Source organism: Alosa sapidissima, chromosome 9, assembly GCF_018492685.1.
Source record: "Alosa sapidissima isolate fAloSap1 chromosome 9, fAloSap1.pri, whole genome shotgun sequence".
Taxonomy (NCBI): Eukaryota; Metazoa; Chordata; class Actinopteri; order Clupeiformes; family Clupeidae; genus Alosa; species Alosa sapidissima.
This window is the reverse complement of record NC_055965.1, coordinates 18736721-18751177: the sequence shown is the minus strand read 5'-3', so window position 1 is coordinate 18751177 and position 14457 is coordinate 18736721. Positions and strand designations below refer to the sequence as shown.

The 14457-nt window shown below is 40.1% G+C and overlaps 1 protein-coding gene across 1 annotated transcript in view; it reads right to left on the bottom strand.

The window, feature by feature from the left end:
- mslnb (mesothelin b) overlaps positions 1 to 14457 on the bottom strand; it is a 290146-nt gene that overhangs the window by 227060 nt on the left and 48629 nt on the right. The window contains exons 48-55 of the mRNA XM_042103582.1: positions 7430 to 7530; positions 7150 to 7262; positions 6625 to 6798; positions 6439 to 6470; positions 6185 to 6282; positions 6064 to 6089; positions 5932 to 5953; positions 5791 to 5818 (exon numbers count right to left, since the gene is read on the bottom strand). Coding sequence (XP_041959516.1) covers positions 5791 to 5818; positions 5932 to 5953; positions 6064 to 6089; positions 6185 to 6282; positions 6439 to 6470; positions 6625 to 6798; positions 7150 to 7262; positions 7430 to 7530 — 594 coding nt within the window. The remainder of the gene's footprint in view (positions 1 to 5790; positions 5819 to 5931; positions 5954 to 6063; positions 6090 to 6184; positions 6283 to 6438; positions 6471 to 6624; positions 6799 to 7149; positions 7263 to 7429; positions 7531 to 14457) is intronic.

The window sequence follows — 14457 nt, the reverse complement described above, 5'->3', positions numbered from 1 at the left end:
GCGATTTAGCAATACTGACTCAAGTGACTCAAGTGACTCGTTCAACCCGGATCAGTTTAGTGAGTGACTCAGAATAACCCGGATCCTTAAAAGGAATCGAGTTTGACAGGCCTACTGGCGAGGGAATTGGCCTTCTATGGCAAACAGTCACTGGCTGAAACAGCCTAGGCTTCGTTTTGAACTATCGTAACACCCCCAATTATCACCACTTTTGTTCAGAAATTCTAAAACAACGATGTTTTTTAACACTTCAAAATAACATTTGCTAAATTAACCTGACATTTTTCAGTAGCCATAGGTGTGTAGATTTGAACAAAATCTGTTTTTTTTTTTTTTTTTTTGTTAACGGGAGCATTTACTGCCTGAAATATCCGATTTTGTTTACCACGCTCGGAGTTATAGTGTTGGCCTGATGGGTCGCCTATTTACACCGTTTCAACGGCACATGAACGGTTAGACCGAGAATTCTCGTCGTGAAATTAAAATTCCACTGGAGCTCCACCCGCCCCACGCCAAATGCGGGTAGTTTTGTGCGCTGGCGGGTGAATTTGGTCAACTTACCAGCCACTGTGGCGGGTAGAGCTAGCGTACCACAAATAGTCAGATCCGGTCTAATTTTCATACTTATTGACGGTTAAAAATAAGAAAGTGTCTGTAGGGATCATGTAGCCTAACGTTACCAGCCTATAAGGGTAAATCGCGCTGATTTGAAGTTCTACAACTCGTAGTGAGCCGCCACCGCAGCATAGCCTATAGGCACTGGTGCAACGCTTCACTTTCACTTCACTACCATTAAGAAACTGTCACTATGCTTTCATGTGCCACTGCTAGATTATTTCAGGATGACGGCATAGACATAAATCTAGTGAGATCTGTGGATCTGCGTTATATCTTCACAGACTAATATTCTCACGTAGTTATCTTTTGAATAGTAGGCCTAGGTATTTTAATCCGGCCCGCGACACGCTGCTATTTAGACCTATGAGGCAGACAGACGGACATCTCCACACCCAATTCGTCGTGATGGAATATCTCACAAACTTTTCATTCAAAGAAATTACAAACCGTATCAGAATAAACAGCAGAATTTACCGAACGCAAAGGTGTAAAGCATTCCCTTATACAAGTTATAGCCGTTCCCGAGTAATCGAATTGAATTCAATCGTAATTGAAATTGAAGCAAATGTCTACACGGTCTCCAGCGTTGGGCTTTTGTCATATATGATAAGGCCAAATACAAAATAAATGTTAACAATATCGCCTAGATAACTGTACAACCAGAGTTTTTCCAATGTAGTTTCACAAAATGCTAAGCATGCATATTACGTTTCTTAAAGCTGAGCTGTGCTTAAATTGTTCAGTGCATGATTTCATTACGGGCCAAATAGAAAATAAATGCTAAATGTTAAATATAGCCTTGATACCTGTAAATATTTAAATCAGATGATGTACACTATAGTTAGATCAAGTAGAGAGTTGGATTATAGGATGCTCCAGAACTCACACAAACGGAGTCTTAAAGGAGCCACACCACTTTTATGACAAGACACTATAGCATATGAATGTGGTTCTGTTGACCTTTAGTTTTGTTGCTACTGTGCTTGGAGGACAGGTTTAGGGCAAAACTCAGCACATTTTAGTCATATCGCAATAATGCCGATTAACGTGATCATTTTGGGTAGCCTACTATAATCATGATATCACATTTTCATGCCGTTTCTCTAGTGGCTGGTAAAAAAGTTGAGTGGCTGGTAGATTTTGGAATCCACCAGCCACAGTGGCAGGTAGAAAAAATATTTAATTTCCATCCCTGATACACGCGTGGAAATACGGGACCGACGGTAATAGGTAGAGTTCCGATACGTTTGTATGAGTGGTAGGTTGTGGCATAAAATGACTTGATTGTAGGCTTAGCTTCTAGTTTGTTCAGTTGAATCATATCACAGCTGTCTGTTCCCCCCCTTCTATTTCTGTTAGGTGCCGCTTTACTCTGCTGCTGGATGGTGGAGGATCAGTGGAGGTCTATGCTATAGCCTACTAAATAGATGGCAGGAAAGCACAGCACACAAGAATTTCTAAATGAAGAAGAATGAATAAATGCACTTGCTTTTCAAACTGTTCAATGCCTCACTTAAGGAAAGAGAGATAGACTTCTCTGCATAGTCTGTCTGCCTCTTCACCCCCTCCATGTTTGGTAGCCTACTGTCTGTCCACTAGCCACTTGTACCACTGTCTTTATGCCTCACTGTTTGCGTGCTATATTAGCACATATGCATAACCCCCCCCCCCCCCCCCCACGCCACAGCCGAACTGTGGCCACACTTATACATTTTTTTAAATAGTTAAATATATAGATATATAGACTTTACTTGATTTCTGCATTGTTGCACTGTTAAGGTGCTCATTTGCACTATCACCATGACCACTATCACCATTGCACTACCACCATGACACTCATTCACACAGAGCACCTTACCATACCTTACTATGCACAGAGAATCACAGGCTCAGTCCCTGCCTCAGTCATTGCAAGCGCCTCTGATTTATTAATCACCACATTGTGGATACTGTTTTTATAATTGATTGAAGTGTTAGTATAATTTGTATTTTTGTAATTTGTATTTTAGTATAATTTTATATATTGTATTAAGTGTTAGTATAATTTGTATTTTAGTATATTTAGCCTATTCTTTATCTTCTACTGTCCTTACTGCTTAGTTGTGTTTTTATATTATATATGTAACCCACCTTAAAGTTTGGTTACTAAGACCATAACTTTAGTTTTAGAACAGTTTGAGTTCAATAAATATTTTAATATATAAATATGAATAAATAGAATAAATATGAAGAAGTAGCCAGAACAAGAAGCTGAGTTTACATGATGATATGTATTTCTTTTTCATTCTCTTTTTGGTCTGCTTGAAAGTGCAGGTATTCTAAAATACTTTTATTGTGGTATAGTCATCTCCTAGGTGACGGGTTTGTTTTTCACTCTCGAGACTCCACTTGAATGAAATTGATTAGACGTTACTGATAATCCTCTTAAGAAAAATAATACTCTTTATCTAACTCTAATCTAACTTTTTCTAAATCTATCTATCATATTGAATCATTTTACCTTTCCTTATATCTATTTTTCTACGGATTGTTGAAGACCTGTGTTGTTTGAACCTCGAACTCCGGTGAGTTAAAATACTTTGCTAGCATTCTGCTAGCGAGTGATTAGCACCGTTAGCTGATAGTGCATTCAAGTCAATAGGATGATTAGCATGCTAGAAAACTGAGCTAACTAATTAAAAACCAATCGGAGATGCTTTTACTTTATTGTTCTTTTAAGTGCTGCTATTGTAATAATATTGTCTTTAAGTATGTTTTTGAGTAATAGAGAAGTTGTTAATGAATATATTGAATTACATGATTTTAAATATATGATCGTTGGTAGTAACGAACTCCTAAGAGATAGGAGACGTTAATATTAGAATGTTTAGAGGAGCGCGCACAGTAGTAGCCTGTGTGTGTGTGTGAGTGAGAACGGCACCTCTTCTCTCTCATTACCAGCGACGCTAACGTCGTAGTTTGTGCCTAGCTAAGTTAATAGGACTTAATTGAACTGGAATTGTAGTTCAATTGGAATTTAATGATATCTTACGACTTTGATATTGAATATATATCCTTAATTGTATTCTCAAACTGCTGTATGCAGATTGGTTTTTTATGTACACTGGAACACTGGATGGCGCGTCAGTCCCCTTGGATCGATTGAACTGTTCTACCCTTTCATACTGGATAACCAACCCCTTGAACTGCCCTTTCATACTGGATAACCAACCCCTTGAACTGCCCTTTCATACTGGATAACCAACCCCTTGGATCTGTTCCCTGGATACAGATAAGCCTTCACACATACACTGACATTGTACACTCACACCACCTTACCCGGGTATTTCTTTTCTTTTGTACATTTGAGTTTTTTACTATTGATTTGATACTTTGAATTTTTAAGAGCTCTTTTATTATTTTATAGGGTTTTGTATTTATTTATTATTTATTTTCTATTTACTAATATTTTCTCTTCTTTTCTCTTAGAGAAAATATATTCTTGCATTTAATAAACCTGCATTATTTATTTATAACATTTTACATACTGGTGTCCTTGTCAATTTACTCCCCCCTTAATGCCGAACCTAGAACTGGCCTAAACTTAACAGTAACTCATAGAAGCACCTCCTTTTACTTTAAAGTGCAATTTATTATTAAGTAGAGTAGAGGGGTGCTACATATACTTTAATTACTCTTTCTGCTGTTAAAGAATGTGTTTGTGTTGTATGCTGCTGAGACCTTGAATTTCCCCTGGGGATCAATAAAGTATCTCTATCTATCTATCTAAACAAGTTGTCAATGGTTATTTATGCAAGCTTGTGTAGCCTAAACCAGACATACCTATAGGCCTAGTCAAATTTATCCTGGCTGTAGATAAAGCAGGATATGAATTTTCCAATATCTTGCCAGATTAATAGTGGTTTAATACCAATTAAAATCCTGTTGATATGTAGGCTAGTTAGAATTTCAATGTTGCTTCAATATTAATGAAGGGTGCAAAAGTGATGTAGAAACTATGTTGCAGTGCGACAGTGATTCAATGATTTAACATTGACAAAGTTTATTTAACATAGTGTAGCGCCAAGGCTATTTGCTGGACTGTGTTGGACTTTCCCTTGTGTTCCCCTGTGTCTTCTGTTTTCCCGGCGTGTGTGTGTGTGTGTGCGCGTGAGAGTGTCTGTGTCTCCCTCTCCCTTCTGTGTCATAGAATGTGTCAATAAGTTCTGATGTGTTTTGATTGGGGGGAGGTGTCCGGGAGGGAATATTTAGGGGTTCGGATAGGTTAGCGATTGATAAGGGGAGGGAATAGAATAGGGGGTTCTAAGACGTCTAGTAAGTTTAGTCAGAGGAGAAGTAAATTACGTGTGAGTGGGTTGTGTTGCGTTGTGTTGTCTGCCGATGAGAGTGAATGACGAGTGATTGAGACCTAATTTATCAAGATCAGTTTCTTGTTTTGTAGTGGACACCTCCTGCTACCCGTACCTTAGCCTGTACATCCTTTATAAAAAATAAATTACCGGAGTTTGGAACGGTATCTCAGCCTCCCCGTCTCCTAACTACTCTTCGGCATTACAATAGATTCAATGACTAATTGTTATCTGGGCGCAGAAGGAGCAGACATCAACACCAACTGAAAGCCACGTTTTGCAGGTAGCCTATAGCATTGCATACAATTAGGCTTTCTCTGAACTACATTTTCCAAAGGTCAGGTTTCGTGCTTGTGTTACAACTTCAGAACGGCTTGACGTATATGCTTCAAATTTGGTGTGAACATGGACTCAATGATGAAGTCAAATGTCAAGGTCAAGGTCAAACCCACCTTGAGTGTGATATCTCAAGAACGGCTGACACACAACGTTTTTTGGTACAAGGGTTTGTATGATCTCAAAGATTAAGTGATTCAGTGGGTTTTTTTTTTTCAGGAATCTCCCCACCAACATTAAGCCAGCAGCTTTCCATCCACTATTGTAATTCCTCTGGCATTGTATTTCTAGTTACATTCCTAATTCCCATTGGCCTTCCTGACATATGAGCTCGTAATTAAATTGGTAAATAAATTAATATCAAACAAACTCTGATGTTCCTCCGCTGCCCTGGCTCTGTAAATTGGGCAGAACTATACATTGTAGAAATATACAATGTTCTAGTCATTAGGGCAAGAAGAAATACAGAAAAAGTGGTTGTGCAAACCTGTTTGTCCTGTAGCAAATTTCAGTCTCTGCAAAAATCACAGGAAAGTATTATGTACATTCCAACATTCTGGGGTATAAAAAGACATAGATAATATGTACTGCATGTGATTAAATTGACTTTGCCTGAGAATGAACTTACCATTAACCCTTGTGAAAGGACACTAGAGTGGAAAAGAAAGAGACGCAGTCAGTATATCTGATTATATCTATATATCATTATAGATCGTCAATTCAACATAGCCGGGCACACACAACACATAGCAACACTTACTGAAGGTGGCTGTGGAAGTATGCAACCTGTTCAGACAAAAAACAGACAAGAACGTTATAGGCTACAGTATAAATACATTATATGTAGATATCAGCAATATATTGCATATAAAGTAATGAACCTTGTGGTGAGTTCCCTCTAAGTTGATCGACGGTTGTGTAGATGATATGCTCTAATTCAGGAGGCACATATGACAGACCCATGTACAGGTTCTCTGATCTGGGGTGGGGAAGTTAGAATTGGTTACTGATTACTGTAACTATTTATACTATTAATAATAGCAAAAAGTGCATCAGCATTAAACTTTTTAAACATGTTTATATCACCAGCATGAATAATTTTATTGACAGTGAATAAGATCTGAACCGCACTTACACTAACTGAAGGGTGAGACACGGTATCTCGTCCTGTGAAGAAATAAGATGTCAAAATAAAATCAGTATTTAAAAACATGTCTCTTGAAGTTATTGTGATATAGTGATTTCTTTTTAAAAAGCATTAGTAAGAATTTCCAAATTTGTTTGAAATCTGAAATGAAGTATTGTCTATGTAGCATTTTACCTCTTGTGCAATCCTGACTAGATGTTGCAGGACCTCGGGCATCTGTGTCTGCTGGGGAGGCTGCAGGAGGTGGTTGAAGACGACCCTGATGACCTCCTGTGGGAGAAGGTCTCCGAGAGGCAGGAGGATCAGCTCCGCCTTCTGCTGGGGAGAGAGCAGCTCCAGGACAGCCAGCTGGGGACAAACAGGGGAGACAGAGAGAGTTTACAATCCATGTCAATGTTTTGCTCTGAAGAGTTGGTTTGTATTGATTTCCATACGTTTTTGTTGACACCTTAGTTTGGCTAACAACTATGATTACCTTTCATCTATCTTCATGAAATGTAAAAGCAGGAAGCACTGAATAACATCTTGCTTCTTATTAACCAAATCTTAACAATACAGCCAATTGTGGTGGATGTTTCATTACATAAGGGGCGAGATAGACATGTATAGCAGCCCTTGATGAGAGTCAAAGCATGTGGTATTCGCACAGATTCACAGTAGAAATAAGGGTTTCTTATTTGAATACAATACATCACTTACCGGATTGAAGTACTTATTGGCATCAAGTAGACTTTTGAGTGGGACAAGGCCAGAGAATTGCCCGTAGTTGTTGAGAAGCCACGTCATGCTATTGTTGGAGATACATCCTGGATCTAGGAGAGACAACACAAGTATAGAATCAGTTACATATTACATACATATACATGATGCAGACAGTATTCATGCAGACAATACAATCTATATGTATGCACATACAAATATAGACCATTGCATTAAGAGATCACAAACATATTTCAGGAACCCATGTATTAATTCTGACCTGATGTGTTTCTGGACAGGAAGGGCAAAATGAAGAACTTGAGAACGTTCTCGGCCTGCTCCTCTGTCATGTGATCAAACTGAAGACTCAGCTCAGCCACACTGGAGAAGTTAATTAATACAGTTAATTGTTAATTATACAATTGAAAGTTACAAAGCAGTGATTTAATGATAGAATAGCATAATAATTACATATGTCATATGTAATTATGGGGGGGGGGGGGGGGGTAAAAAGTGCAGTAGAAGAGGGGTTTAGTAGATTAAGTGGCAAGGGCTGCATAAGAAAGGTGGGGGAGGATTGGGATTAGGGGGGGGGGGGGGGGGGCACCAACAAGGAGCACCCAAGAGCAACAGGGGCAAGGAAAAACTCCCTTACCAAGGAAGAAACCTTGGGCAGATCCACGGCTCAAGGGCCTAACCCAACTGCCAGGGGTCTTGGTGTGTGTGTTGGGGGGATGACAGGGGAGATGGGATAGTGTGCTGTGTATGTGGGGAGAGGGCAGTGTGCAATATGTGTGTTGGAGAAGCTTCCTCATGCGACAATGTGCTGTGTATTGGGGGGGCAGTGTGCTGTAAGTATGTTGGGGATGTGTGTTGGAGAAGCTTCCTGATGAAATAATGTGCTGTGTAGGTAGGGGAGAGGGGGGGGAGGGGGGGCAGTGTACTGCAAGTATGGTGAAGGGACTTACTATTGCAAGCAGAGTACTGTATGTATGATGTATGTGAGTGATGACAGTGAAGATGTGTGTGTGGGCAGGAGGGGAGTGGAGCAGTGACTGTGTATGTGTGTGTGTAGTGTGTGTGTGGGTAGGTGGGGGCAGTGTGCTGTAAGTATGTAGAGGATGTGTGTTGGAGAAGATCCTGAAGACAATGTGCTGTGTATGTAGGGAGGAGGGGGGGGGGCAGTGTGCAGCAAGTATGTAGAGGAGGCTTACTGTAGCAAGCAGTGCGCTGTATGTATGTGAGGTGATGACATTGATGATGTACAGTGGGCATCGCTTTCAAATGACCACTTCATTCGCGCATTACGCGGCGTGAAGCTGCGTGAAGCTTTAGTACCACTTTCAGCCACTGTGCGTCGCTCTGCCACTGTTCATCGCTCTGCCTGCCGTCCCTTACATAATTGTTGCCGAGAGTAATCCCAGCCTACGAATTCAATAACAAAATAAATCATGCATAATTAAACATTACCTCGATTTAGGCTACTTGGATATAGCTTAAGGCTTGACTACACGAAAATCGAAATCGAAATTTGCTGTCTACATTATTGTCAGTGTTGGGGTTAACGCAACTACGCAAATCAAAACAGTGGTGTGATAATTGAGCCAGTAGAGAAATAACTGTTCAGAATTAATCTGTAGCCTTGGGTAGGCTTCTGCAGAAAACAATGTTGTTGCCGATTTAATACTATCTGGCGACGTTTTTAACAGGCTACGCAATAGAGGCTTAGACAACTATGACCCACGTTTTGGTTTCGTAAATTAATTTGCCCTACTTCTTGACTGCAATGTAGTCAATTGACTGCTTGACATGTCATTTTTATTTTTCTGTACAATAAACAATTACATCTACTTTATGCCGCAGAATTATATTCATATTTGGCTGACTGCAGACGCGCCACTTCCCTCCCCATATTCCAAGATTAAGATAGTATGAAGTGCTTTTTGTATAGGCTACTATCATAAAAAAAATAGTTAAAACGAATAGCTATTTGCAATTTGACAAAACACTGGTCCTCATTTTGCGAATGCGAGGACGATATGAGCCTGTTGCATTTAGTTAGATGTCCGTGTCACGCATAATGTTTGAAAACCACTGGCTCGTAATCACAATAATTTAACACACGACAGTTGGATAACCTACTTCATCATGTCCCCATGCCTACATTTTTGTGAGTAGCATAGAGATCGTTAAAAACAATAAAGTATGGCTCTCCGTTTGGGACATTCGAAAAAAAATTAATAGACTACCGTCGAAGATGCTGACTTGCAAAAGCCTCGGGATAACACGTTATCTCCACTATCATCAGTCATGCCCCTTGATCAAAGTGGGGAATGAAATAAACGTTTGAGAACCACTGGCTTAACAAGTTACCTACAGTCCAGAACACAGAATCTGCGATGATATCGGCAAATGTTTGTTTTCCAAAGTAAGAATTTCACTTCACCATGCACCTTCGACAATACCTGGCCTACCTGGTATCATTACAAACATTATTCTGTGTCCTAAAACTGGCATATTTTATGGCATTGTGTCATGTAAGTTTGTTGCAAAATCTAGAGAAATGTGTGAGGTGGTCAGCGGGGGACAATTGAAACACACATTGGATTGTGTTATTACTTGAACATTCCACACTATCCACAGCTGTGGTAGGCCTATCAGGGGCAGGAGGATTACTGTCAGCGCAGGCTTTATATAAAATTCTTCAACAGAAGGCCTCGAATGTTGTCTTGTTTGTGGAGCGCTTTGCTTCGCTTCTGTAATTTCGGCTTCATTGAAAATGAGGGCTTCCCTCAATGACCCTCCGAGAATAAATAAAGGTTGAATGAATGAATGAATGCAGGCTTGCCCAAAATAAAGGCATGTGGTTTGCGCAGCCTACAGTAAATAACAGACCCGCCAGAATGTGCGTTATGATGCTTTTTTACAAGCATGATGTTTTTGGTACCCTACGCACACTGCATGTTCTTAAATAACAATGATCATCAGTAATATTCGACCATTTGGGTAAATGGGCAAGCGTGACCACCTTGATTGGCTGATTGGCTGATGATTGTAACGCGGGCATGATTCCAAACACCTCCCTTACGATGATGAGTGACAGGTCTCAGAATGTGTGCGCTACACAAGGACTGAAGATGATGAATAACTGGGGCCGTAGGCTATTCACAAAGGCTTTTATCTTACTACTAGGAGTAGGCTACTCCTAAATCGCACTTAAAGATTTTAGATTGGAGTTTTCTCTTAAAAGTTATTCACAAAGCCTTTCAGACAACTCCTAAACTAGGAGTGAGTCTTCGTGGCTATGGATGACGTCATTACTCATGCACAAGCTTGACTGAAGTGACCACCTTGATTGGCTGACGATTGTAACGCGGGAATTCCAAACACCTCTCTTCCGATGATGACTGACAGGTGACAGGTCGGAGAATGCGTGCGCTACACAAGTAGTGCGAAGGACAGAAGATGATTAATAACTGAATAAAAAGGCCTAGCCTAAATGAATAAAGAGTAAGGCAAAACAAATAGCTTAGTAGCCTAATGAAACATAGGCCTATGGATTGATGCAGTAGCCTACCTTTGCAACATTATTAAATTAATCTGTCACCATATCCCTAGGCTACGTTTGCAAAGAGGAGAACATTTTAATTTGATTCACAATGAAACGTTATATTTCATTTACATGTTAACAATGAGTAGTTTTGGTTGTTGTTGGTGGCGTTATTGCATCCCTTTTATGAATGCAAAATTGTTCCCTCGCGATTGGAAGCTCCTGTTGCGCATAGGCTATTTCAAAACATCGCAACGTAAAATGCCACAAAAAAGCTGTTTATGAATAGGTCTTAGTGAGTTAGGAGTCCTCTCGACTTAAGCTGTCCCAGACTTAGGTGCTACTTTTAGGTCTAAAATGCTTCGTGAATTACTTTTTGTGAAAAAATTAGGAGTCCTAAAGTTAGGAGTGACACGCCCATTATTTTTTGGAGTTGCTCCTAAATTCGCCAGTTAGGAGCTACTTTTAGCCTTAAAATTCTTTGTGAATATGGCCCCTGAATAAAAAGGCCTAGCCTAAATGAATCAAGGCAAAACAAATAGCCTAGTAGCCAAATGAAACATACGGATTGATGTAGTATCTTTGTAACATTATTAAATTATTCTGTTACTATGCCTACGTTTGCAAAAGAGAACATTTTAATTTGATTCACAATAATGTTATATTTAATTTACATGTTGACAATGATTAGCCTAGTTTTGGTTGTTGTTGGCGGCGTTATTGCATGTTAGTTATGCCTACAATGCAAAATTGCTTCCTCGCGATTGGAAGCTCCTGTTGCGCATAGGCTATTTCAAAACATCGCAACGTAAAATGCCACAAAAAAGCTGTTTATGAATAGGTCTTAGTGAGTTAGGAGTCCTCTCGACTTAAGCTGTCCCAGACTTAGGTGCTACTTTTAGGTCTAAAATGCTTCGTGAATTACTTTTTGTGAAAAAATTAGGAGTCCTAAAGTTAGGAGTGACACGCCCATTATTTTTTGGAGTTGCTCCTAAATTCGCCAGTTAGGAGCTACTTTTAGCCTTAAAATTCTTTGTGAATATGGCCCCTGAATAAAAAGGCCTAGCCTAAATGAATCAAGGCAAAACAAATAGCCTAGTAGCCAAATGAAACATACGGATTGATGTAGTATCTTTGTAACATTATTAAATTATTCTGTTACTATGCCTACGTTTGCAAAAGAGAACATTTTAATTTGATTCACAATAATGTTATATTTAATTTACATGTTGACAATGATTAGCCTAGTTTTGGTTGTTGTTGGCGGCGTTATTGCATGTTAGTTATGCCTACAATGCAAAATTGCTTCCTCGCGATTGGAAGCTCCTGTAGCTGCATAGGATTTCAAAACCGCAGGTTTGTGAATAGGTCTGTGAGTAAGGAGTCCTCTTGACTTCTTTTAAGCTGAGGTGGGAAGGTGTGATTTTTTGGGGGAAGGGCCGGATTAACTGGGCACAACTGTCTGATGGCCCCCCTTCCCCCCAGCCAACGTGAATCGGGTGGTTAGTTAATAGGCCTATCGTGAAGATTTTTCCTGCTATCTAAGGCACGAGCGCATCTGTGAGGCCAAGCCTCACCAAGTAGCTCGTTTGTTTACAACTAACATTCCATTTAATTAAACTGCTTTATAGGCTATGCCGAAATAGTTTTCAACATTTTGAATATTAGTGTCGGGTGAATTGAAATGTTCTCAAAGTAGCCTTATGGCTGAAAGCTGCTTGGGACACCCCCCCCCCCCGTCAAGCAATATAACCATACAAACGCGCTTCCTGCACTCATTGTTTCAAAAGGAGTAATTTTGGCTTTGTCAGAACTGAAGAGCTGTGGACGGCACGGCACGGTATTGCCCAATGAAAATAAATTAACGCAATGCAACACAACACAACACAGACCCCGTGTCTCTCGCGTCAGTCACTGACATGAACGAAACACAGAACCCGCTTCTCTCACGGCAGTCACTGACAGTAACCTAGAATAAATGCATGGGGAAAAACACTTCCCCATGACAAAGACATCGTAAAACACTGAAAGTTAATATTTTGTCACTAGCAACATTCATCTGTCCTTTGTCAAATGTATTATGTTCCAAGTACCCTATGCGTAATTCTGCTTCATAAAGTTGAACAAATACATTTGCTTATTTCACAGAAAAATATAAATAGCCAGTCTACAGTGCAGAGTTGGTAAGTTATGGTAGGCCAACTTGCAGTGAACATACAAACAGGGGAAATTATTTCTCTTGCAGCTGAGTAGCCTCAGGTGCGCACGTAGACATAAGGCCGAACATGCAAGCGCCAATGAATCGTGCTCTCACGACAATCGCGCCGTTAAACTTAAATAGGTTAACATCACTCTAAGTTCGCCTTTAAGCAAGGAAAACGATGATTTGAAGACATCTGTTTCGTTGGAAGGGCAAGGGGTAGCAACAGGGCAAAACAGAGACAGGCCCGATGGCAGGGCTGTTATGAGAGTATTAAAATATTGGATATTCTACGGGAAAACATTAAAACGGCAAGACAGCGGGGAAAGTTAAAATACGTGATAAACACGGAAAAAGTTGGCATGCATTGTTTCGGTCCCCGTGCACAGGGATTATTTGTCATAGCCTACTATTAATCACATATGATTATTTGTGAAATTGTGCAAACAGGCGCAACACATTTGAAAAGGAAGGACTGGTAGCATGCAAGCTCACGGGAAAGATTGATTTAAGAACGTTATCACAAAGTGTGTGGCTGTGGCGCGGGCGGAAGACAATTGGCAGGGGAGGGTCATGTCTTTTTTAACAATTCTGTCGGAGGGTCATTGAACAATTTCTAGCAGGCAAGAGAGGGTCATGCAACTTCCAACTGAAGCACTCAAAATTCCTCCGGTGGCCCCTTCAATAAATAACGATCAGTCCCTAGATTGCTGCTGGGCTATATGTCTTGGTTCTGTTAACAACTCATTGTCAAACGCATAGCCTATCTCGCGGTTGCATCCATTACAAACAAACATGCAATGTGAACGTCTGGGATTGGGGAGAGCACTAAATGCTCTACTGAATAAGCACGAAGTCAAACCTTTAAATGAAAAACACTCTTTAATAATCCAAAAAAATAAACCGCTAATGAAGTAAACTTGTGACCATCAAAAATCGTTTATCGCTTGTAACTCCGTGATACCAGGACGTAACAGGAAGGCATTTGGCTGAGCAACGGAGGTTAATATGCTCCATGTTTTGTCCAAATGATGACTGTCTATCATCGTTGCACTCGGAGAAAACCGGAATGTTTCATTCGTCCCCGTTTCAATCGTCCCGGTTGTACCTACTCAAAACGCAGATAGAACCTTATTATTCTAAGGTAGCGAAATAGCGTTCAGCATGATTCATTAATTCCCCCTGTTAAAGTGTTCTCCTTTGTAGTTTGGTTTCGTGATAGCCTATGATAAACGGCTTATGGCCAAATATGTGAAAACGTTAAAATACAGTAGGCGATAAACTCGGAAAAAGTTGACAGTGATTTTTTCATAATCACTTTGGAGGGTCATAGAAAAATGTATTGCTGGCGAGGGAGGGTCATGTCTTTTTGGACTAATGCTCCCAAAACTCCTCCGGTAGCCCCTTAAATAAATAACGAACAGTCCCTAATGAAGTAAACTTGTGACCATCAAAAATCGTTTATCGCCTGTAACTCCGTGATAACAGGACGTAACAGGAAGGCATTTGGCTGAGCAACGGAGGTTAATACTCTATATTTTGTCCAAATGATGTCTGT